At 44.4% G+C, this 22,732-nt stretch overlaps 1 protein-coding gene across 3 annotated transcripts in view; it reads left to right on the forward strand.

The window, feature by feature from the left end:
* OPHN1 (oligophrenin 1) overlaps positions 1-22,732 on the forward strand; it is a 136,448-nt gene that overhangs the window by 41,883 nt on the left and 71,833 nt on the right. For 2 of the 3 annotated variants that reach the window (XM_082208531.1, XM_082208533.1), the window contains 9 exons: positions 6,682-6,777; positions 8,154-8,215; positions 8,515-8,586; positions 13,715-13,816; positions 13,921-14,031; positions 15,558-15,662; positions 17,185-17,314; positions 19,129-19,229; positions 21,041-21,132. In XM_082208531.1, coding sequence (XP_082064657.1) covers positions 6,682-6,777; positions 8,154-8,215; positions 8,515-8,586; positions 13,715-13,816; positions 13,921-14,031; positions 15,558-15,662; positions 17,185-17,314; positions 19,129-19,229; positions 21,041-21,132 — 871 coding nt within the window. Of the gene's footprint in view, positions 1-4,402; positions 4,485-6,681; positions 6,778-8,153; positions 8,216-8,514; positions 8,587-13,714; positions 13,817-13,920; positions 14,032-15,557; positions 15,663-17,184; positions 17,315-19,128; positions 19,230-21,040; positions 21,133-22,732 lie in introns of those variants that run through there. The other variant, XM_082208532.1, reaches the window with a different exon arrangement.

Raw genomic sequence — 22,732 nt, forward strand, 5'->3', positions numbered from 1 at the left:
CGTTCATGGTGAGTTCCGACACCTCTTTTTCCAGAAAAATAGCACTGTGAATATTTATTATAACTAAATAAATAAAATAAAGTCTACATGATAAGGGAGCTAACTGGAAAAAGGCTCAGTAGGGGAGAAAGGAGAAGAAATGTGCTTTAATTACTGCATCTTCCCCTGTTCCTTGTAGAATGAGTGTGTTTGGTTTAAAAAATGTTCCGGGGTGCAATGGGAGGGCATCTGCTGAAGTCTGGACTGTTTCCCCACTGCCATTGTCTTAATCAGATTAACAGCCTGCTCATAAACTCCAAAAGGCCTAGGCAACTGGGATGCTAGACAGCTTTTCATATACTGTATATTTTTTCCACAGGTTGTTGCCAGGAATCCCACTCACTCCTCCTCTCCATGCCTCCTCCTCCTCTTCAAACCTCCATAGCTGTCTGAGTGCAGATGAAGAGCAGGCAGGGCTTGTGCAAGTAGAAATTGCCAAAAACACCATATTTATACATATGTGGCTGGAACAGTCCAACCGCGTGGAAACCAAGTGGGAACAACATGTGGTGGGATTGTGTCTCTCCCCCCCCCCGCCCCCTTTGCAACCTGGTGTGTGAAAAGCTTTTCCATATCCATTATGTCATGTTGCATTAAAGCACAAGTTTGTAAGATCTCTCTCTGATAAAGGGGGGCTGAATTACCTTGTTGTTCTACATCCCCCTTTCCTGTGTGTTTTTCAAGGACCTCTCCCCCCTCATTTTAAAGTCCCAGCTCATGCCAAGACAAATCTGACTTGGCTAAGTATGTGTCTATTAAGAGTATAATCCCAGTGCAAATGTAACCTCTGTCATACTGGTTCACTGATTTTTTGCAGCCTTTATACTTGAGTCCCTGCTGGACTTTTTCCACACGATCCAGAGTCAGACTTTGGAACTTGCTCCCAGAGGAGGCAGTGATAGCCACCAATTTGGATGGGCATGAAAAGAGGACTAGACAAATTTATGGAGGGAGTATCTTTTTAAAAAACATACCTAAAAGATGCACAAAATAACCTTTTTATAGATGGATATGTTCAGGACCGTGTACTCTGTTAAAAATGCGCATACAAAATTCATGTGGTTTTTTTTTGTCCACCTTTTGTGCATTCTGTCAAAAAATCTGCACAAAAGTGGCTGAACGAATCTAAGACTGGAGAACCAAAGGAGCTGAAGAAGGATCAGAAACAGCCGCTTAGCTCACGTCCAGGTTTGGCAAATTTAAGTGGACTTAGGGTGCATTTTTACAATTGCAGCACAAGTTCTATAAATAGGAAACCATTGTAAATATTTTAACGAGAAAAAGTTAGAGATTTAAGAGTGCTTTTTCAAATGCACTAATACACCACATCTCCCACTGTTTGGTCATTCTCTCCCCCCCCCCCCCTTTCCAGCTGTGGGAAGAGAAAGAGAATTTCAGTCCCAATATAGTCTTTTTGCTTAACTTGCATAATATAGAAACAGGAAGTGCAGCTCTAGATCAGTTTTAGCATGCCTTTCTTCCTTCAAAACTCGTTCTCTCAGTGGCAAAAAGTAGAATGTGGAATATACATCTGTGGCACAGTAATAGTATTTTAAATTTGTTGCAGTTCTGAGTGCTCCTATGTTTGTTTTCACAAACCCTGGGGAGATCCCCCAAAGAGCTGCAAAAGGCACTAAAGGACAACTGGAATGATAAAAGCCACCAGAGGAAAGAACGACAATGGACCGGGACTTTTACTGTTTCAATGTCCCAACTAAACATTAGCAAGAACTTTCTGACAATAAAAACTGTTCGACTGTGGGATGGACTCCATTGTAAGCTGGTGGACTCTCTTTCCATGGTGGTTTGTAAGCAGGTGTTGGATGGCCATCTGTCAGGGGTTCGTTAGCTGTGATTCCTGCATTGCAAGGGGTTTGACTGGATGACCCTTGGGGATCCCTTCCAACTGTACAGTTCTATGCATCTTAGTTTACCAGAACGAAAACCCAAAACACAACAATGGTGATAAGGCTGAACTTTAAATTGCAGATGGTTGGAGAGAATTCCCCACTTTGCTCTCAGGGAGTGGCTGGGTGTTAAGCCAAAGCATAGTTTGTAGTGTCAGTGTGTGGATGCTCAGGGAAAAGATGACAGCCACTAGGTAACCTTATAGAAGTTTATAAAATCATGCATGGCATAGAGGAAGTGGATAGAGAAAAGTGTCGTCGTCCCCCACCCTCTCATAAAACTAGAGATTGCTGGTTTCCAGTGATGCTGAATGTTGGAAGATTCAGAACAGATAAAAGGAAGTAATACTTCACACAGCACAGAGTTCAGCTGTGGAACTTGCTCCCCCAGGAGGTAGTGATTGTAACCTAGATAACTTTCAAAAAGGATTAGACAAATTCATGGATAGGGCTGTGGAAGGCTACTAGCCACGATGGAGTTGGATAGTTGGAGGCACCTGTGCTTTTGAATACCAGTTGCTGGAAACCATAGAAGGTGAGTATGCTTTGGTGCTTGAATCCTGCTTGTGGGTTTCCCACAGACATCTTGTTGACCACTGTGAGAAGAAGAGGACGCTGAACTGGATGGGCCATTGGCCCAATCCAGCAGAGCTCAGCTGCCACACATGACTGAGCTAATAGTGTGTGGTCTGAATCTGGAGCTCAAGTGCTTTGTTCCTCAAATGTGACTTTAAAGCTTGAGGTGAAGGAGGACTGCTTAACCACAAGCCTAGGTTAGATTATGCATAAAGCCAAACCTTGGTGCAGTGTGATGTAGCAGTTGAACTACAAAAACTGAGGTTTGAGCTTCCTCTGTCATTCAAGCCAGGCTGTGGCTCTTCTTGGACACGAATCCATGGTAGTAAATGAATGAGCCTTGGGCTCATGCATGCTTCCAGTGCCACAGCAGCAGGAAGGAGATCAGAAGCATCTGTGTTAGGTTACCTGAAGCTTCCTATTTATGTGTTCCAGTAAACCATAGTTTGATGTGACGCACTGAGGCCAATCCTAAAATGAAAGAAGGGGGAAGATGTGATCCCACGGTTCACCTGAGCCCATTATTATAAGGTTATGCTTTGGATCGAACCAATGGCTAATCTAGTCCATCATCCTCTTCCCACAGTGACTAATCAGATGCCCATTATGGGAAACCTGTATGCAGGATTCAGGCACCAGTGCCCTCTGCCCTCCTGTGGTTTCCAACAACTGGTATTCAGAAGCATTGCTGCCTCCAATTGTGGAGGCAGAGCACAGCCAGTTGACACGGATCAGCAGTCAATGGGGGAAGAATTGATTCTTCCATGCCCTGTGTAATTTTATGGAAGCACAAGGTGTGGGGGATGTGCAGCCTGTCAGATGACTTTAGAAAAGGATTACATAACTCAGGATTAACCAAAGTGTCTGGAATTTCAGAACGCTGTGCAAAAACGAAATTGGAGCCTTAAGAATAAAAAGGCAAGATGCTTTAGGAAAGCAGAAGGGAAAGTAAAGTATAAAGAGAGGAGGGTCAGAAGGGAAAAGTTAGCATGAGCAGATGTGTGTGTGAAGTTGAACACAAAAACAGATGATGGGAATTCTGTGGCAGTCTTTTGGCCAGACAAGAAGCTTTGTTATGTAGTATTATTATTTCATTTTTATCTATCTATCTATCTATCTATCTATCTATCATCATATATTATTTAAGAGAATTAAAACTAAATAAGTCCTGTTAAAGATACAGGTAATAGCAACAATAAAAACATTGCAGCACAGCTAATCTAGGAAGGTAATAGTTGTGTACAAGGTTAGTGCTGTGACATAAATATGTCCTCCAACTTCCTCTCAGAAAAGCCTTCCATGCCTCATTCTCCTTACCAAATTTAATGAGGGAAAGATTTGAAGCTTTAACATATCGTTGGGAGATAGCACGGTGTGTTTCTTTCCCAGTAAACGTAACCTGTGTTGCGACGCCAAGGTACCCTGTGTTTTCTTTGCTTGATTGATGCATTTATATACCATTTTTTGCTCCAAGGATAGGCTAAGAGACAGTGACTGGCCCCCCGCAACTTAAGTGAGCTTCATTGCCAAGTGTGGGATTTGAACCCTGGTCTCCCAGAACTTATTCTGACACTCTAACCACAACACCACACTGACTCTCATTTGTGTCACCTTCAGGCCATGTTGTGATGCATGCTATGATATCACAGCATGTGTTAGGCAGCAGCAGATGTTATAAGGCGGAGGCTGAGTTAGCAGCTCAGGCCCTGAAGACAACAGCCATGCCCATGTCTCGCTTCTCACTGTCATGAGAGAGCAACTGTAGAGAGAATTCTGCTGCCCTCACATCCTGGTTTTCAGGCCTTTGGTCTTGTCCAAAGGACCTGGGCTTAAAGCTGCAGCTGCCAAACTTTTGTGTGGGATCTTTCCCCCCTGGTTCTATAAACTCATCCCCAATGCCACCACACTACTTTACCACACCCTATAAAAAACATTATTCAGAAGTGGAGGGAAGTCACATAGGTGTGGTATTTTATGTTCCTTTTTTGGTTTATTTTGTGGTTGTGTGTATCTTATTGATTCATTGGTTTGTTTGTAAGTACGCCTAAATAAAACGTCTTAAAAAAAATTATTCAGAAGATATCAACACAATAAAATTCAAAACACGAACATCTATTCAAAATCTGATCAAAGTGATTTCATTTAACAGAACTGATGCAGCGATACCAGGTTTTCAGTCTGATAGTCCTCCTTGTTGCCCCCTTGCCTCTCAGGATTTGAGGTAATCCCACTGCTCCCAGGGGGTGCAACCCCCCCTACTTTGGAATCCACTGTTCCAAAGTCTGCACCAGGCTTATCTTTATCATTATTGGTTCCATGTACCCATTTTTTTATTTATTTCAGGAATAATCCCCAAGTTGTCTGGAATTAGATCTTTCAGACCAAGCTTTTACTCTGTCTCAGTTTCTGGGATCCAAAATCTGTTTGTTTTATTTGTGCATCTCTCTTTGCTCTGGAGCCAGGGTGAAGAATAATACTTTGATCTTCCTCCAAGCTCACAAGGAGGGGGAACCAAATGAAAATGGGTGTATTCTGTGATGAAGGGCCCAGTTTAGCTGGACTGGCTCATTACAACCCTTTCTCTTTTCATCTTTCTGTTGTTTTAATGAGAGACCAAAGGACACAAGCTGCTCTTCCCAGGCCTACACTTTGTAAAAATCGACTCAGCAAGCAAATAAATCATGGAGGTTTTGCTTCTCGGGGCTGCGAGCTGAGGCAACCATACGCCTCAACTCCAGTCGTTGGAAACCACAGAATGGAGGGCTGGGAAGCTGTTCTGGTACTTGACTCCTGCTTTCTTCCTTCCCACAGAGGCATCTGGTTGGCCACTGTGGGGACAGGATGCTGGATTAGATGGGCCATTGGCCTAATCCAGCAGGGGTCTTATGTCCTTATTCTTATGAGTATTATGTGACTTTCCTTCTGGAAATGTTTTGATTCCCACAACAACTCTGTGAGGTCTGTTCGACTCAGAGTTCAAAACTTCCAAGGTGCCAGGCACATTTTGCCACTAGCATGGGTCCATTTTTGTCTATGTGGAGATTTCTGGGCACCAGGCTGGCGACTGAAGATTAAAAACCCTCGCCTTAGTCCATAGCCAATACCATTTCTTCTGTGTGTGTTTCTCCTTCTTGCATACCAGGACAAGTGGATTTGTTGCAAGAGCAAGCTACCGTCAAGCAATGTAGTTGAGATCATAGAATCGAAGGATTGTAGTGTCGCAAAGGGACCCCGGGGTCATCTAGTCCAACCCATCGGTGAATAGGTATTCCGTTGTGGCAACCGTAAGGCTGCTACTTGGCGCCTAGCTTATATATCTTGAGTTTCTAACCCTGGTTAGACTGAGAGGCAGTGACTGCCACCCAAGGTCTCACCCAGTGGACATCATGGCCAAGTAGGGATTTGAAACTGGGACTCCCAAGTCACAGTCTAAGTCACTCTAACCACTACACCTCACTGGCAGTCTGTAGCACAAGATGGTCACAAAGCTGAATGCAGTTTTATTTTACTGCTGGCACAGCTTTGTGGAAGGGGTTTCAGGGGTTGGTCAAGTAATTGAATTGGGGGGGGATATTATTGAGGCTAGAACAATGATGACCTCCCAACATGTTTTATGTAAGCATGCCTCTTTTGACTGCTTCCCCCACCCTCTGCCCGATTTTTGATAGCCTATGTGGTGTAGTAGCTGGTGTGTTGGACTAGGACCTGGGAGACCTGGGTTCGGTTCCCCCCATTCAGCCATGAAACTCATGAAGTCACCTTGGACCGATCACTGCCTCTCTGCCTAACCTACCTTGCAAGGTTGTTGTGGAGACTAAATGAGGAAGGGGAAAGCCATGTCTGCTGCCTCCAGCTCCTTTAAGAAAAAGGTAGGATAGAAATCCTATAAATAACAATAACTTTCACACAAAGGTCTTTTCCTCCCACTAGAAAAGCAGCAGTGTGAGCAACAATTAAGCAGTGGACTCGGGACCTCTTTTCCCCCTAACCTTAATGTTAAATCTTAATAAGCATTTCTCCTTTGTGTGCTGTGATTATTATTTCGGAGGAAAGTGTGGAATCCAAAAGGTGCTGTGCCCGGTCTGCAGGAATGAAGCTTCTACAAATTTTAATTGCCAGTTTTGCATGCTTATCTCTGCAACCTTTCCATCTTTCCTAGATTACTCCTTGGCTGTACAGAAATTCTCCCAGACTCTCCAGTCCTTTCAGTTTGACTTTATTGGGGACACCCTGACAGATGATGAGATTAACATTGGTAAGTGCTTCCGTGTGTGTGTGTGTGTGTGTGTGTGTGTGTGTGTGTGTGTGTTGCTGCTTGAAAATGCTGACACACTAATCATGAAGTTCCTGGGAAGTCCCTTACTGATAACATTCCTGGATTTAGGACACTTCATCACATCCTTGGGTGGTTTCTAGCAAGTGGTATTTAGAAGCATCACTGCCTCCAACTGCAGAGGCAGAGCATAAACTTCATGACAGTAGCTCTCAATAGCCCACTCCTTCTCCATGAATTTATCCAGTCCTCTTTTAAAGACAACCAAGAATTCGTGCAATTGGCAAAAAAGCTGGGTTAATGAAAACCAAGCTGATTTTTCTTGTGGGGGAGGGCACCCCTGCACTGCGTCCTTTAAAAGGCATTGGGGAAATTATCTGCCTCTAACGGCTGCTGTTCCACCAGCGGTTTTGGAGACTGGAAACTGCTGCTACGGTGATATGAGAAGCTGAGGGCTCTGATCAAACAAGCTGGAAAGTCTTAGCACTCTTGGAAAACTCTGGAAATGATAGGAAACAGGCAGATAGTGTCATGCTAAGATGAGTCAGAGGAAGAGCAGGAACACAGGGACGATCCTGAAAAGCCATGAAGATTCCACTGTCTTATCTTTGTTTCAGCCTTGTGATGTATGACAGGCATGGGGACATAAATAATGGCAAAGGCCACTTACTTGCCTCTGTACTTGAGGTGGTAGACTTCCTTCCCCATCTCCTTCAAGGCATTATTGTTGCTGCAGGATGTTTGTTCCAACTGATCAAACCTTTTGGCTTATTGTTGAAGCATGCAAGAGAGATTGAAGGATCTGTCATTTCTGGTCAGGCCACTATCATAGTTCAGTTAAGAAATCCTTGGCATAAGAACATAGCAAGAGCCTGCTGGATCAGGCCAATAGGCCATTTAGTCCAGCATCCTGTTCCCACAGTGGATGAATAAATGCTCCACTGGGAATTACAGGAGCAGAACCTGAGCACAAGAGCCCTCTCCCCTCCTGTGGCTTCTAGCAACTGGTATTCAGAAGTATTGTTGCCACCAACTGCAGAGGCAAAGCCCAGCCATCCACAGCATCCCCCTCCCTAAATTTGTTCAACCCTATTAAAGCCATCCTGATTGTGGCCATCGCTGCCTCCTGTCTAACTATGCCCTGCATGAAGGAGTCATTTTCTTTCATCCGTCCTGAATCTCCCATCATTCAGCTTCATTGGATGTCTGTGAGTTCTAGTGTTATTTAGGGGTGTGTGGGTGTTGGCGTATAGAACTAAAATTAAAAAAAAATGATCTGTGCCGTTGCAGTACATAATTTGCAACCCCTGAGAGTCAGTCCCAAGTAACTCATTTTCCTTCTTTCCGCTCCCTCGTAGCTGAATCCTTTAAGGAGTTTTCAGAGCTGCTTCAAGAGGTGGAACTTGAAAGATCAATGATGGTGAGTACAGGCCACCCTTTGTTCCTCCATTGGCATAATTACACTTAAGGGCTGTAGTCAAAGTGAGTGCATTCAGATTGAATCCAAATTCTCACTTGGCCTTGAAGCTCACTGGGTGTGACTGGGGGGCCAGTCACCACCTCTCACCTAATCTACCCCACTGGGTTGTTGTGAATGAGGAGGGGGAGAACCATGTACACCACCTTGAGCTCTTTGGGGAGAAAAAAATGGGGATTGAAATGCAATAAATAAAAGTTCATTAATTATATGTTGCCTTACTTTCTTACTTTTATCTACAGGTTCAAAATGCTAGCGATTTACTGATCAAACCATTGGAAAACTTCCGCAAGGAGCAAATTGGATTCACCAAAGTAAGTTAATTCCCCCTGCCCCCTTCACTTTGTACTTAGGAATTTATTTGTATATTTATATATTTAGCAGTTTATATAGCACTAAAGAAAAAAGGGAAAATAAAATAGAAACTTGTAGCATAAAGTATTTATGTAAAAACATTTACATAAAAATATTACGTGGGATATTTACATAGAATAGTGTAATATGTTTATCTGCTGAATACAGATAAAACCAGCAGAATTTAAAAAAAAACAACAGGTATACAGCCAACTCCTGATTTACACATGTCTAATTGACAGGTGATCATGCGTGCATGGCGCCAAACCTGGAAGTAACCCAAAAGGCATCTCCAGGAAGTGCTGAGAGGCACTTCCTGTATGGAACCCTGGAGAGCTTCTGCCAGTCAGTGCAGACAGTGCTGGGCCAAATGGACTCATGGTCTGACTCAGCATAAGGCAGATTCCTATGTTCCAGGTGGCAAAGACTAGGCAGTGGTTCCCAAAAAAAATTCAAGCCCCCCTGCCCCCCCCAGTTCCATAAACATGCCCCCAGTGCTACCCTACCTTATAAAAACATTTGCATAACCCACTAAGGAAGATAATAACACAATGGAAATTAATTGTACCTTGCTTCAAAATCTAGTTTTTTACATATCCAGCATCCCTTCCCCCACCCTTTTGCCTCTTAGCACCCCTGGCTAAGTGATCTCCCCTGACCCTCCTGAAGGGGCATTACCACCTGTTTTGCAAACCATGGGTCAAGAGCCATTGTTCAAATGCAGTCGTCTGCTGGTGTAATGAAGATGGAAAACCATTCTAAATTCATCATTAAAACTTTATTACAGAAAATGCAAGCAGGGTCAAAACACACTCTTCCCTGTCCCCTCCGTAAAGAAGTCTCTCATAGAGTGTAAAAGTTCGCTTTGTCCAGTACCAAAAAGTCAAAGTTCCCCATTAGTCAGCAGGCTAAAGTAATTGGCTGTGGACCAGTGCTTGAAATGGAGACTTCTTGGCGAACACGCAAGCTTGGATTCAGCCCAGCCCATCTGGAGTCATTGACATTTTAAGTTGCAGACAATAACGCTTGACACTTCGCCTCCTTCCTTGTCTCTGTTTCCAGACTTCAAAAGTTTAAAACAAACTGCCATAGTGGAAATAATGCTAAGGCTGTTGTAGTTTCTCTTTGGGTGTTCATAAACAGGGAAGTGAGTGTGACCACACTCATTTGCCTCTAAAAACATAAGGAGAGCCCCGCCGGATCAGGCCAGTGGCCCATCTAGTGCAGCATCCTACTGTCACAGTTGCCAGTCAGATGCCCCAATGCAAGCAGGATTCAAGCACAATCCCCCTCCCCACCTGTGGTTTCCAGCAGCTGATATCAAGAAGCATACTGTGGAGGCAGAGCATATCCATCCTGGCTAGTAGCCGTTCATAGCCCTCGCTTCCTCCATTAATTTGCCTATTCCTCCTTTAAAGCCATCTAGTTTGGTGGCCATCACTGCCTCCTGTGGCAGAGAGTTCCATAGTTAAATCTATGTGCTGCATGAAGAAGGACTTCCTTTTCTGTGTCCTGAATCTTCCCTGGATGTCCGTGAATTATAGTGTTTTGGGAGAGGGAGAAAACTTTCCTCTACTCACTTTCTGTGTGCCATGCATAATTTTATAAACTTGTATCATGTCGCCTCTTCTTCACTTTTTCTCTGATCTGAAACCTCTCAAACGCAGCAACTGTTCCTCATGTGGGAGTCATGTTAAAAAAGAATGTAGTGAATATTGCAGTAGTGCAAATTAACAGCACCAACTTCTTGCAGAGCATTCATTGCATCGTTTTTAAAAAAGCACAACCAAATTCCATAGCACATGGGCGGCAACAGATTTAGTTTATCTTAATTGAAACATAGGAACATAGGAAGCTATACTGAGTCAGACCACTGGTTCATCTACTCTGAGGGCAGCAACTGCTCTCCAGGATTTCAGACAGGGTGTATCTCACAGGAGATGGTGGGGATTGAACCTGGGACCTTCTGCATGCAAGGCAGGTGATCTACCACTGTGCTAAAACAGATGTGTCAGCAGTGGGATTCAAGCCCACGCCTCCATACAGAGAACAGAATGCCCAGCCCCACTCGCGGGAAGGCTCAGTTATCCTCCTTGAGTCTGGTCAACCCCCTGCAATGCAGGAATCATTTTGCCCAACGTGGCACTGCATAATGAAGTCCCACCAGACTGCAAATAAACGTTCTTAGTTTTCCACCTGGGAATCTGCACCTCGGGCATTATCTTCTCTGCTGGAACTGAGGTCCATGTTCTTTCGTACCACAAATAAAAGTTAAAGTCTCCTAGAGTTTTTCCATAGCTGGGCTATTGAAATTCTGGCCCCAGCCAACATCCAAATCAGAGGTTCCTTAGAGCACACATTTCCCACTTCTCCAATGTTCAATAAAGAGAGTTGTGGTGAAGCCACAGTACTGCATTTAATTATTTTAGAGATTTCTTGATACACCACATTCCAAAATTATGAGACCCATGGGTGCTCCCACTATAGGTGAATTGCTGCATGTTTTTGAGCATCTGTTTCTCATAGGAGGTTCTGAGGCTGTTCCCTGACCCCTTTACAGACACAAACTGCCTCCTGCTGTGCGCAGATGTTTCTCCATTGGCCCTTTCTGTCTCGAACTACTTGTAAAGTGCTCCTCCTTGTGGCTGGGCTACAGATCAGAAAGAGCTTCCAAAAATTGCAGTGGTGGTTCCCAAACTTTTTCATGCCACCCCCCCACCCGCCGTGGTTCCATGATACCCCCTCTACCCTACCCTTATACAACCATTGTTCGGAATAGCGGTTTGCATGACCCTCCAAGGAAGACAGTAACGCAATAAAATTCGGAACTGTAACAATTAGCTGCATATTTAGTCAAAATCCAATCAATTGCTTAGCTTAATAGATTCAACAAAACTGATGCCGACTTTTCAAAGTCTGATAGTCATTTACGTCTCCATTGTCCCCTGCAACCCCCTTGCCTCAGCACCTCATATGTAATCCCATTGTCTCCCAGGGTGTGCTACCTCCCACTTGGGGAAGCACTGTTGCAGATAAACCCTTCAATAAACCCTTTGTGTGTGCATTGGTTGAGGTGGAGCAGCATTGGCCAACATGATGCTCTCCAGATATTGTTGGACCCCCAGCTCCCAGCAGCTCAAGCCGGCATGGTCTTATCCCAACCATGCAAAAAATATATAACAAATTCCAGGTGTCTCTGGGTGTGTTAACACCAACTCCGGGCATTCAGTAATGCTTATATAACCACTGGCAAGTTTCCCAATGGGAGAAAATACGCTCTCTAAAAATGGTTGAAGGAAGGTATCAGTTCTGCACATACAACCCTGCACACAACCCTAGAATCATAGAACTGCAGAGTTGGAAAGGATCATCTGCTCCAACCTCCAGCAATGCAGGAATATCCACCAACCGCTTAAAGTATCCTTAAGGCAGCCTAGTCCCAGTGATTTTCAGTGGGTCTCGGGTGGCGCAAGTCCAAGGGCTTGGTTTGTGTATAAGATGAAATCCATCTGGCAGCACGTCCCAAGCTGCCAGCATATTGCAGCTGTTCCAAAAGCCATATTGGATCTAGAATGGGCGATGAACTTTCTCTTTAATAGAAAAGCTGTTCTCTATTTCTTAGAAAGAGGCTGGCTGCCTGAAAATGCAATGGAGCAGATGGCCTCCTAGACTCCTTTATATCTCCCCATTTTTTTATTTTTTTTTGCACTGAAGTTTACTAAAAGCCGTTTGTCGCTAGCGCAGCTGGCTCTTGTGTGTGCCTATATAAGGCTCCATTTGCACAAAGAAGAGTAACTTCTCCAGGATGATACCCCTTCAAGAGTGCAGTTGGGAGATGATAAGATAGCTGAATGCTTCCTCAGGGAAGAAGGGAAACCTCTCCATGTAGAAAGCTAGCATCTCTGGGTGAACGGTGTGGCGGAAAACGCCTCACCATGATGCTATGTAGTTGCTTATAGAGGCAGGTAGCTTTCAGTCTTGTAGTCCTCCATCTCACCTTCCCCTATCCAGAAAGTTCTTCCTTATGAACACCAAGGCCACACCATACATTTAAAGTGCTAGGATACCACTTCGAACAGTTGTGGCTCCCACCAACGAATTCTGGAAGCTACAGCCTTGTTAAGGGGGCTGGAAATTGTTAGGAGCCCCAGCCAATCCTCTCACAGAGCTACAATTCCCAAAGTGGTTTAACAGTCGCAGGAAGTACTGGGAATTGTAGCGTTGGAGGAAAAATAGGTGTCTACAACAATTATAGAGTAGTTTAATGATTGGTTCCTCTTCAGAGGAAATTAGAGTTTGTAGCGCTGGGAGGAGAATAGAAGTCTCATGGAATCATAGAACTGTAGAATTGGAATTCTACAGTCCAACTCCCTGCATACAAACCACTTAGTGTATTTCACCACATACTGGTCACCACCGCATAATTGTCCCTTTTATGGACCCCAAAATTGCTCCCAGAGCATTCCCCGCCTAATAGTTGCAGGGGTGATTCTCAGCTCATGCATTCTCAGTATCAGTATATCTCTGTACATGGTCAGGGGGCAATGGCAGTCCTAAGAGTTCTGAGGAGGCCCTCTATTCCTTCCCCACAGGACTACAATTCCCAGAGTGGTTTAGCAGTCAATCCCTCTTCACAGGAACTCTGGGAACTGTAGTTCTGTGGAGAAGGAAAAGGAGGTCTCCTAACAACTTTCAGCACCCATAACAAACCACAACTCCCAGAATTCTTTGGGGTGAGCCAAGTCACAATCTTCCAGTCTTTCTTACTTCCCTACAGGGTGGTTGTGAAGTTAAAACATGGCCATTCTGAGCTGTCTGGATGAACGTTAAGTGTACAGATGTTAGAAATATAGTAACCAGTGCTTGCTTCTGAGACTTCTTTTTTAAAATCAAGCTTGGAATCATGTCCTTAATAAGAATGATTCCTCTGTGCAAATGCAGAGCACCTTTCCTTCACTACTAAAATTTTGCAGAGCCAGTGGAGAGTGCCTTTTAGGGTCAGGCTGGAAACCCCTGACATCTGTTCCTTAAAAATAGTACTTAACAGTTGCTCACAACACAATGATTTTGCATCTCCTCCATTTCTAGGAACGGAAAAAGAAATTTGAGAAGGATGGGGAGAGGTTTTACTCCATGTTGGATCGCCATTTGAATTTATCTTCAAAGAAAAAAGAATCCCATTTGCAAGAGGTAGGTGAAGAGGTTTTCAGCACTTGAGAACCACACTTTGTAAGGACATGTAAAGGTAGCCGTGCTGCTGTTGTATTAATGTCCCCATTCTGTTTCTCACCTAGGCTGACATGCAGGTGGATAAAGAGCGGCACGTTTTCTTTGAATCTTCACTGGAATACGTCTATCAGATCCAAGAAGTGCAGGAGAGCAAGAAGTTTAGTATTGTGGAGCCTGTAAGTGAACACCCCTGCAACCTTTGTTTCCCTCCAGATTGCATTTGGCACTGAAGCCTGTGTCACTTGCTACAGAAACTTAATCTCCATTGAACAGGGGTGGCATATAATGTCTTACTGCCTCTCTTGATGTTGCCTGTGGCTTGCAAAGCAGTAATAAACAATAAAAAATGATGCACTGGTTGCCAGTTTGCTACTGGATCAGGCTCAATGTGTTAGTATTAGTATAAAACACCCGTAACAACTTGGGACCAGCTTACCTGCAATATTGCCTTTCTCCATATGCACCTCCTTGATCTGCAGAACTGGCACTGTTTCAGGTGGGAGATAATCCCCATTATGCATTTGTAAAAACTCAAATATTTTAATGGGACAGCACCTACACTGTGGAACTCCCTGCCTATTGATACCAGGCAGGTGCCTTCACTGCATTTCCCCCCGGTGCCTGCTAGAAAATGTTGTTTTCTTTAGGCAAGCCTGTCCAGACATGTAGAATGTGGATGTCTGTTTTAATCTGTTTTTAGTGTGTTGCTGAATTTATCTTCTGAGTGTTTGAGTTACTGAATTTTATTTTCCTTGCAAAGAGCTTTGAGGTTTCTTTTTAGTCATGCTGTGTATAAATTTCATGAAATGAATGAATGGACATATAAATGAATGAATGAATGAATGAATGAATAAAATAAGACTTACACATGCTCAGCTTTTATATATAAAGGCTGCAGAACCCAGTGCCCCTTGGCTCCGTTTTTGCGCAGAGTAACCACAGGTACGTTGAGAATAGATGTCGTGTGACCCTCACCTCCCAGTCACCCTTCCCTTCATTAACTCCCTCATTTCACCCGACACCTGGAGATATTCTGTGTTTCCCAGAGGCCAGGGCAAGAGACTCTCAAATCCAGGTATGGGAGCATAGCTAGGAGAAGCATTCATTATTCCTGATTCTGCATCATGCCCAAAGCCATTCTGGAATCTTTTATAGCAGGCACTAACGGGGAATTCCAAAAGCAGAATAGAAACCAAAAATATTTGACTTTCAAATGGATAGTATAGTTGGTGAGTTTGGCCCCGTCGTACTGAAAACGGAGTGAAGTCATCCCAAAGTTACCTTTTGGTCCACCATCTTGTTTCAAGATGGCACCTGTTGTCCAAATATTGACAAAAATGGCTGTTCCTACATTGAGAATCCTCTTGCTGAGTTTGGTTCCGATAGGCTGAACCTGTGCCAGAAAACAGGCAAAGTCATGCCAAGGTCAGGCTGCTATCTTGATTCAAAACGGTGCCTGCCATCTGCCCCATAACTTACCTTGAGAGGTGTCCAGACCGAAAGAGGACAGACGAACCCTTTTCCAGAATATGTAACAGATGCTTCTCCAGAAAAGGAGATGTGTCCAGTGTTTAAGCCTTTCTTGTCCAACTGTCAGAATAGATTCAGCACAGCAGGCCAGGAGGATTTTTACGCACTGTGATTCTGGATGCACAGATCTGCTTTTTAACTTAGAAAATGTTGCCTCTTTTGTTCACCACAGGTCTTGGCTTTCCTCCATAGCCTCTTCACCTACAACAACCTGACTGTGGAATTGACACAGGATTTCCTGCCGTATAAGCAACAACTTCAGCTCAGTCTGCAGAACGTGCGTTTGCTTCCCTCCATCCTGTCTTTCTTCCTCCTTCGCTCCTACTGCGGAAATGCTTAGTGCCATATGTCTTGTAAGAACATATGAAGAGCCTGCTGGATCAGGCCAATGGCCTGTCTAGTCCAGCATCCTCTTCACATAGTGGCTGAACTGTTGCTTGTGCAAAATCTGGAAACGGGACCCGAGCACAAGAGCCTTCTCCCCTCCCTAGGTTTCTGGCAACCAGCATTCAGAAGCATTGCTGCGTCCAACTGCAAAGGCAGAGCATAGCCATTGTGGCTAGTAGCCTTTGATAGCTTCCTCCTCTTCCATGAATTTATCTAGTCCTCTTTTAAAGTCATGTAGTTTGGTGGCCATCACTGTCTCCTGTGGGAGATAGTTCCATAGTTTAACTACATGCATAAGTATTTCTTGAATCTTCCTACATTCAGTTTCATTGGATGTCCACAGGTTCTAATGTTATTGGGGCAGAGAAGGGGGGTTCTCTATCCACCTCTTTAAGGCGATGCATAATTTTATGAACTTCCCACCAGTTTCTGGACTACGGACTTGCAGTCTTTCCCAGGGTCCACTTTGACCAGGAATCTGCTGCATTGCAAATTGTGTTTGTTCTTCCATTCTTTTTGCAAGGCGACTTGATTCCCCATGTGGCTGCTTTGTTGCTAACAGAGGTCATCATCTGAGTAGTTGCCTTCCCACCTATCTCTTTCCAGCAGAGAGTTGTTTGTCCACACTTATTTCTGGCAACCAAGAGACCTGTGTGTTCTTGCTGTTTAGTGACTGTTGGAATGACTTGGGCACCAGCAATCTGGTGCCTTTGAGAAACTGGATAGAGGTGGAAGAGGCCCTCAAGGATCATCTGGCCCAGTGCTTGCAGTCCAGGAACTCCAGGGAAAACCTGTGGCTATGCTTGGGTAGATGAAAGCAGGGAGAATGTTCACAGCCTTTCCCCCATTCAGTGACTGCATTGACTGCATTGTGCTCAGGTGTTCTGTTCCAAGGGTTTTGCGTATATGGAAAAACCATCCCCTTAGGACTGCCCATGCACCAACATCTTTACCTTTCTGGTGCTGGTGCCCCGACCAGGCCTCATCTGGTAAGCAAGGCAGAGAGCGTACAGTTTGCGTGCATTTAATTTGCGCAATTTCAACCTAGTAGCGCAAGGTTGAAATTGTGAAAGTTAAATGCTCATAAGTTGCAACTGTGCTGTTTGCCCCTACGTACTGCTGCCGTCCACTTTCTGTTAGCTGTTTTTTTGATGCAGAGGGCTGCACTTGAGGGACTTTTTGTTCTCATCTTGCAAGGCAGCCCTCAGTCTATTATTTTTGAAGAGATGGTTTGAACTACAACTCCCTTCAGCCCCAGGCAGCATGCATTGTAGTCCAATCCGTCCAGAAAGACAGCAAGTTGCCAAAGACTGGCACAGGCACTTTAGCTGAATGTCAGATTCTTAAGCTTTTGCTTTCATGCTGTTATGTCCAAACTAAGTAGTCTTCTTCTTCCCCCATTGCTTTTACAGACCAGAAATCACTTCAGCAGCACACGGGAAGAGTTGGAAGACCTCAAGAAGAGGATGAAGGAAGCTCCTCTCACTTGCAAGCTCCCTGGGAAACCGACCATAGAAGGCTACCTGTATTCGCAAGAAAAATGTAAGTGTCTGCCAAGGGGATCCTATGAGGGATTTGCTGTGGTTCCTGCATTTCAGGGGACTGGACTAGTTGACCCTTGGGAGCACCTTCCAATTCTATGATTTGGTGACATTGGAAGGTGGGCAGACTACTTCATTGGAGGTTTTTAAGCAGAGGTTGGCTGACCATCTGTCCAGGTATCTTTTTAGCAATGATTCATTTCAGGGGGTTGGACTAGATGATGCCCTTTGGGCCCTTCCAACTATTTCACTCTATAAGAGAGGCGTCCAGAATCAACCTCTGCCGGACTTAGCTCTGGAAATTTGAGATTCCACTATGCCAGAAATGTTTTCCACATTTTTCCAGGCCATATTTCCTCTTCACTGCCAGCCTGCAAAATTTCAGAAATAGCTTCTGCTCATCACTCATCTCCCTTCCAGCCAGTGATGGATTGGTAGCACATCACAGGCTTGAAGGAAAAGAGGGGAGAGTCAGAAGTCAGGAGGGACTCTACTAGACCTCTTAACATGGATTTCAACTAGTTCTTACAGTGGAGAAAAAACTTGTATGTTTTTTTAAAATAAAATTGAAGGTAGGCTAGTTGAAATTGTTCAAGTTAAATCCTAAGCAAGGTAGAGAGCATAAAAGTTCTTTATATGCCAACTTGCTTGGGGTTACCTAGTCTGGAAAGAGCTTTTAAGTTCTCTGCCTTTCTGCAGGTGGTGGGATACTCTCATGAGATCTTGGATACTCTCATGAGATCTTGTAGGGCTACTTGAGTTCCCTCGAGATCTCACGTGAGCATCCTTGGCCTTCCAGAGCCAATGCACTGAGCAGGCCTTGCCCCTCAAGCAAGAGAGAGAGAGAGAGCTTAGAAGCCCTTTTGTGCTGGGTCCCTTTGGGTTACATAGTGTGAAAAGAGCTTTCAAGCTCTCTACTTTGCTTGGGTGGCAAGGTCTGCTGGAAGTATAGAGGATTCTCTCTGTTTCTCCCTGTCTCCGCTAGCCATGGGGTGACTCCAGAGGTTTGGCAATACATAACTTTTATGTATAAACAGAACCTCTGGAGCCAAATACTGCATGAGATGCAGTCATACTGGAAGCTTTTAAAAAAGTTTTCTGCACAGAACCTTGTTCTTCCACCAAGATTTGGACTTCCAGATCTCTACTCAGACTTTCTTCTCAGAATGGAGCTAAAGGGCTCCTGCACCCTCAGAACAATTATGGGACGGAACTGGCAGAATCTGCTACGACTTTGCTGTGTGGAGGGAATGCATCTGTTTTAACAGCTTGGAATACTAGTTCCCTTCCCTCAAATCTTTACAGGTGTCTTTGCCTGCTAACAAAAGCAGGGAAGAAGAATGCCAGGTGGTTTGCGTACTGTCAAGGGGATGGCCAAGGATTAACCTCATTGAGGTTGAACAGTGGGATGGCTGCTCTGTGTGCTCTTGGATAGCATGTCCCTTTGAATGGTGCTAGGTTCAGAAAAAGACAAACAAAATGATGGATGCTAGACTAGATGGGCTGTTGGCCTGCTCCAGCAGGGCTCTTCTGGTGCTGTTCTGGAACCTCCAAGCCCAGGGGCAGTCTACCTGTGAGGACAAGATTTTGGAGTAGGTGGGTCACTGGCCTGATCCAGCAGGCTCTTCTTACGCTCTTAAGTGCAGGGTCTCCTATCCCATGCACTATTTCCTTGTGTCCATTCCCAGGTTGTCCTGCTGGACCAAGCCCTATTTAAAAGCGCTCTCTCTTTTTTACACCAGATATTGCATGCAAGTAAGAGATGTACCTTGGGCAGCTTCTGTTAAATTTGTTTAATTCTGGACTTTGATGCAGGGGCCCTGGGTATCTCATGGGTCAAATACTACTGCCAGTACGAGAAAGAGGCAAAGGTGTTCAGGATGACACACATGGAGCAGAAGCCAGGGTCAAAGCAAGTAAGTGAAATCCTACTTAATGCTTTGGGAAGCATTTAAAACTAACTCTCTGGTGGCAATTGCAGCTTGTGGTTTTTGGACACCACTGCAAATTTCTGCATCTGACCTTTTGACATGTTGCATGTATTGTTATTAATTTATTAGCCAACTTTCACCTTAAAGTCCCGGGTGGATTACAACATTAAAACACAGTACAGTCATACCTTGGAAGTCGAATGGAATCCATTCCAGAAGTCCGTTCGACTTCCAAAATATTCAGAAACCAAAGCACAGCTTCTAATTGGCTGCAGGAAGCTCCTGCAGCCATTTGGAAGCTACGGAGGCCCTGTTGGACGTTTGGCTTCCAAAAATAGTTCGCAAACCGGAATACTCACTTCTGAGTTTGTGGTGTTTGGGAGCCAAAATGTTTGAGAACTAAGCTGTTCGAAAACTAAGGTACGACTGTATTGAATGAATGAATCTTTATTTGCATCAGCCATTGGTCATAGCAATAAAACAACAATAGGAGATAGAAAGAATAGAAATAAAAAGTCAATTATATAAAATACAGTTAAGGGTTTTGAATCAACAGTCAAATAATGGATATTATTCTAATTCCCCCAGCTAAAAACCTTATAACGTTTGCTGTCACCTGCTCATCTTGATCTGCCAAGAGAAAGGACACTGTGGCAGTGGTTGGGCGACCCAGAATGGACAATAAAAGAGGGTGATAATCTCATTCCTCAAGTCTTTATAAAGAGTGCAAGCCAGAAGGACATGCACCACCGATTCGGTACTGCCATCTCCACAGGGACATAAGCATTTTTGTGTGGAACCTGTTGGAATTGTCTCTCAAGTACAGCCGAGGGCAATACAATCAATCTTGTGAGAGTAAAAGTGCGTCTATATTTTAGAATTGCTAGGTTATGCAGAAAGGGTGCCAGAGAGTCGAAATGGGAAAGTGGAAAATTGTCATACCATGGGTGAAATTTCCTTATTGTGGCCAAGTTGTTCTGACGCTCGATATCATTTAGGTGCTGACAAATTAGACTGTTTGCTTTACTAAAACCCAAAGTGACTAGCTGTTGTGGTGATAGACCACAAGAATGATGCTTTTGATAGACAATTTTAGTCCAGGTGCTCTTGTGACAATCTTACAGCACTAAGAATATTAGACCAGGGGGATTTGAGTTTAGGCGAAGGCAATAGTCCTGCGCCAGATCCATAATTCTACCAAGGGAAGATTAGCCTCTAGGCACAATGATGCATTTGGGACACAGGGTGTATTAAATACGACTGTATTAAAACAGTTTAAAACAATTTATAAAAATGAGTGAGTACTAAAAATACACTTCTCAAGTGCCAATAGCTCAGGGCGAAGTGGCGCATCTCCAGCATTCTCCAAGAGCTGTTTAGTGAAGGAGCCCGGTGCAGCTCTCTTAGGGGCTGCCCCAGAGAAGGCCCTCTTCCCCATAGCTGTCACCCCCTCTGAGGGTGGGGGAACTACCAAAGGGTTCCCTCTGTCAATCTCGGCACACCAAAAGGTCTGTAGGGAAGGAGGTCACCTTTCAGGTATTTCACGGCTGAGTCATTTAAGACCTTAAACACCAACATGATTTGGGGTGCTGCTTTTTGTTGCTTCCCTATAAACACTTACAGATGACCACCTGTTCTCCTTGCCTTCTGACTCAGCTTCATTTCAATGCCAGCCTTGCTAGAGTTCTTCCCATTTGCATGGATTGATTTGCTTTTCCCTCTAAGCCTGGGATCTTAAAAGTGAGATCAACTATTCTCCCTCTCCCTCTTTTGCTTTCTGTAAATTCTCTTCTCAGGGCACCTTACACCTGATGCTGAAGTCCTGTGTGAGGAGGAAGACAGACTCCATAGACAAAAGATTTTGTTTTGACATTGAGACGCTGGAAAGGTAATCCAAACTCCTGGCAGGTTTTCAACTCTTTAAGTTTGCATTTCCTTCAAAAATTGCACAGGCGCGGGGGGGGGGGGACTTATTAAAAATCTTTCTTTACCACCTGTTATAAAGTGAGTTTACAGGACATAGAAATTACAGCTTTAAAATTAATACGTATGCATAGTAAAGTACCAGAAGAATTTAAAAACAAAAAAAAGCAAGACAACAATAAATCACAGATCCATGGGGACTAGAAACTTACCATTTACCGAAAGGCTGTTGCTCAGTGGTGGAGCATCTGCTTTACATGCAGAAAGTTCCACATCCAATGCTGACTAGAAAGATCAGTGGCCTGATTCGGTATAAGGCGGCTTCTTATGTTCTTATTTATTAAATGTGTATTCCAAATAGTTAAGATAAGTTAGAAATGCATGGGCAGCTCTTGTGTGAAGTTTTAGGAGCCTGAGCAAAGACAGTGGTAGTGTGAGCGGAAAGCCAGACCTCCAGTGGTTCCTGCCAGTGGGATTGAGTTGTTGTTGCTGTTGTTGCTTCTGTGAGTGTTTGGGAAGACCGCTCCGTCCTCCAGCCAATTCCATTGGGCCTAGGGGGCGGGGCCTGCACTCACACATACTCTGAGCAGCAAGTGGCGAAAATGGTTTTAAATGTTTTAAGTGCTCTTAATCTTCTGCACCTCATATGGTGGTTTTTTATAATATTATTTTATTTTATTATTTTATTTCTGTTTTGGGTGGGATAAATGTTTAGTCAGGGTGGGGAGTAGTTTAATTTTAGCATAATTGTTTCTTGCTTTGTTTCATTATTGCATAATTGTTTCATTATTTTGTTAAGTTATTGTATAGTTTTGTATTTTGCTTTTTAAGGGGAAATGGTCAGGGCTGCCTGGGAGTGGGCTTCAGCCAACAGAATTGACATTGAGACGCAGGGGGGATGTATTGCGACACCCGATCTCAGTGATCACGGGCAGGAGGAGGACGTGCACTAAGACCAGACCATGTCATTACCGAGGAGGCAGGCTTAGTCGTTGTTGGAAGACTATCCCTGCCTACCTCCGGGTCTGGTCCTGACCGGAAGGATACTGGAATCAGCAAGGGAAGCCCACATGACCTGAAAGTGTTGCTGTGCAATGCCAGGTCAATGATGAATAAAACCACTGCCATCCACGACCTGATTGTGGATGGAGGATCTGGCCTGGCATGTGTGACAGACACCTGGTTGGATGAAGCAGATGGGCCTGTCCTTGCCGCTGCTTGCCCACCAGGTTTCTCTTACGCACAGCAACCCAGGTCATGTGGGTGGGGGGTTGCAGAGATTTTTAGGAAGGCATAAGTTTGCACCAGGCATCCTATTGGGAAGACCCAGTTTTCTGAGTGCATGTTCTGGAAGTTGGGCAAAAGGGGCAGTACAGGATTCCTTTTGGTGTACCAAGGATTCCCTGCCCGAGCTGCTTCAGGTCGTGGCAGATGTGCTCCTGGAGAAACCTAGTTTGGTTATCCTAGGGGATTTTAACAGCCATGCTGACACGACCTTACAAGGGGCCGCTCGGGACTTCATGGAAAGAATGGCCTCCATGGGGTTGTCCCTGAATAAGTTTGGC

This window comes from Podarcis vaucheri (assembly GCF_965113315.1).
Source record: "Podarcis vaucheri genome assembly, chromosome: Z".
Taxonomy (NCBI): Eukaryota; Metazoa; Chordata; class Lepidosauria; order Squamata; family Lacertidae; genus Podarcis; species Podarcis vaucheri.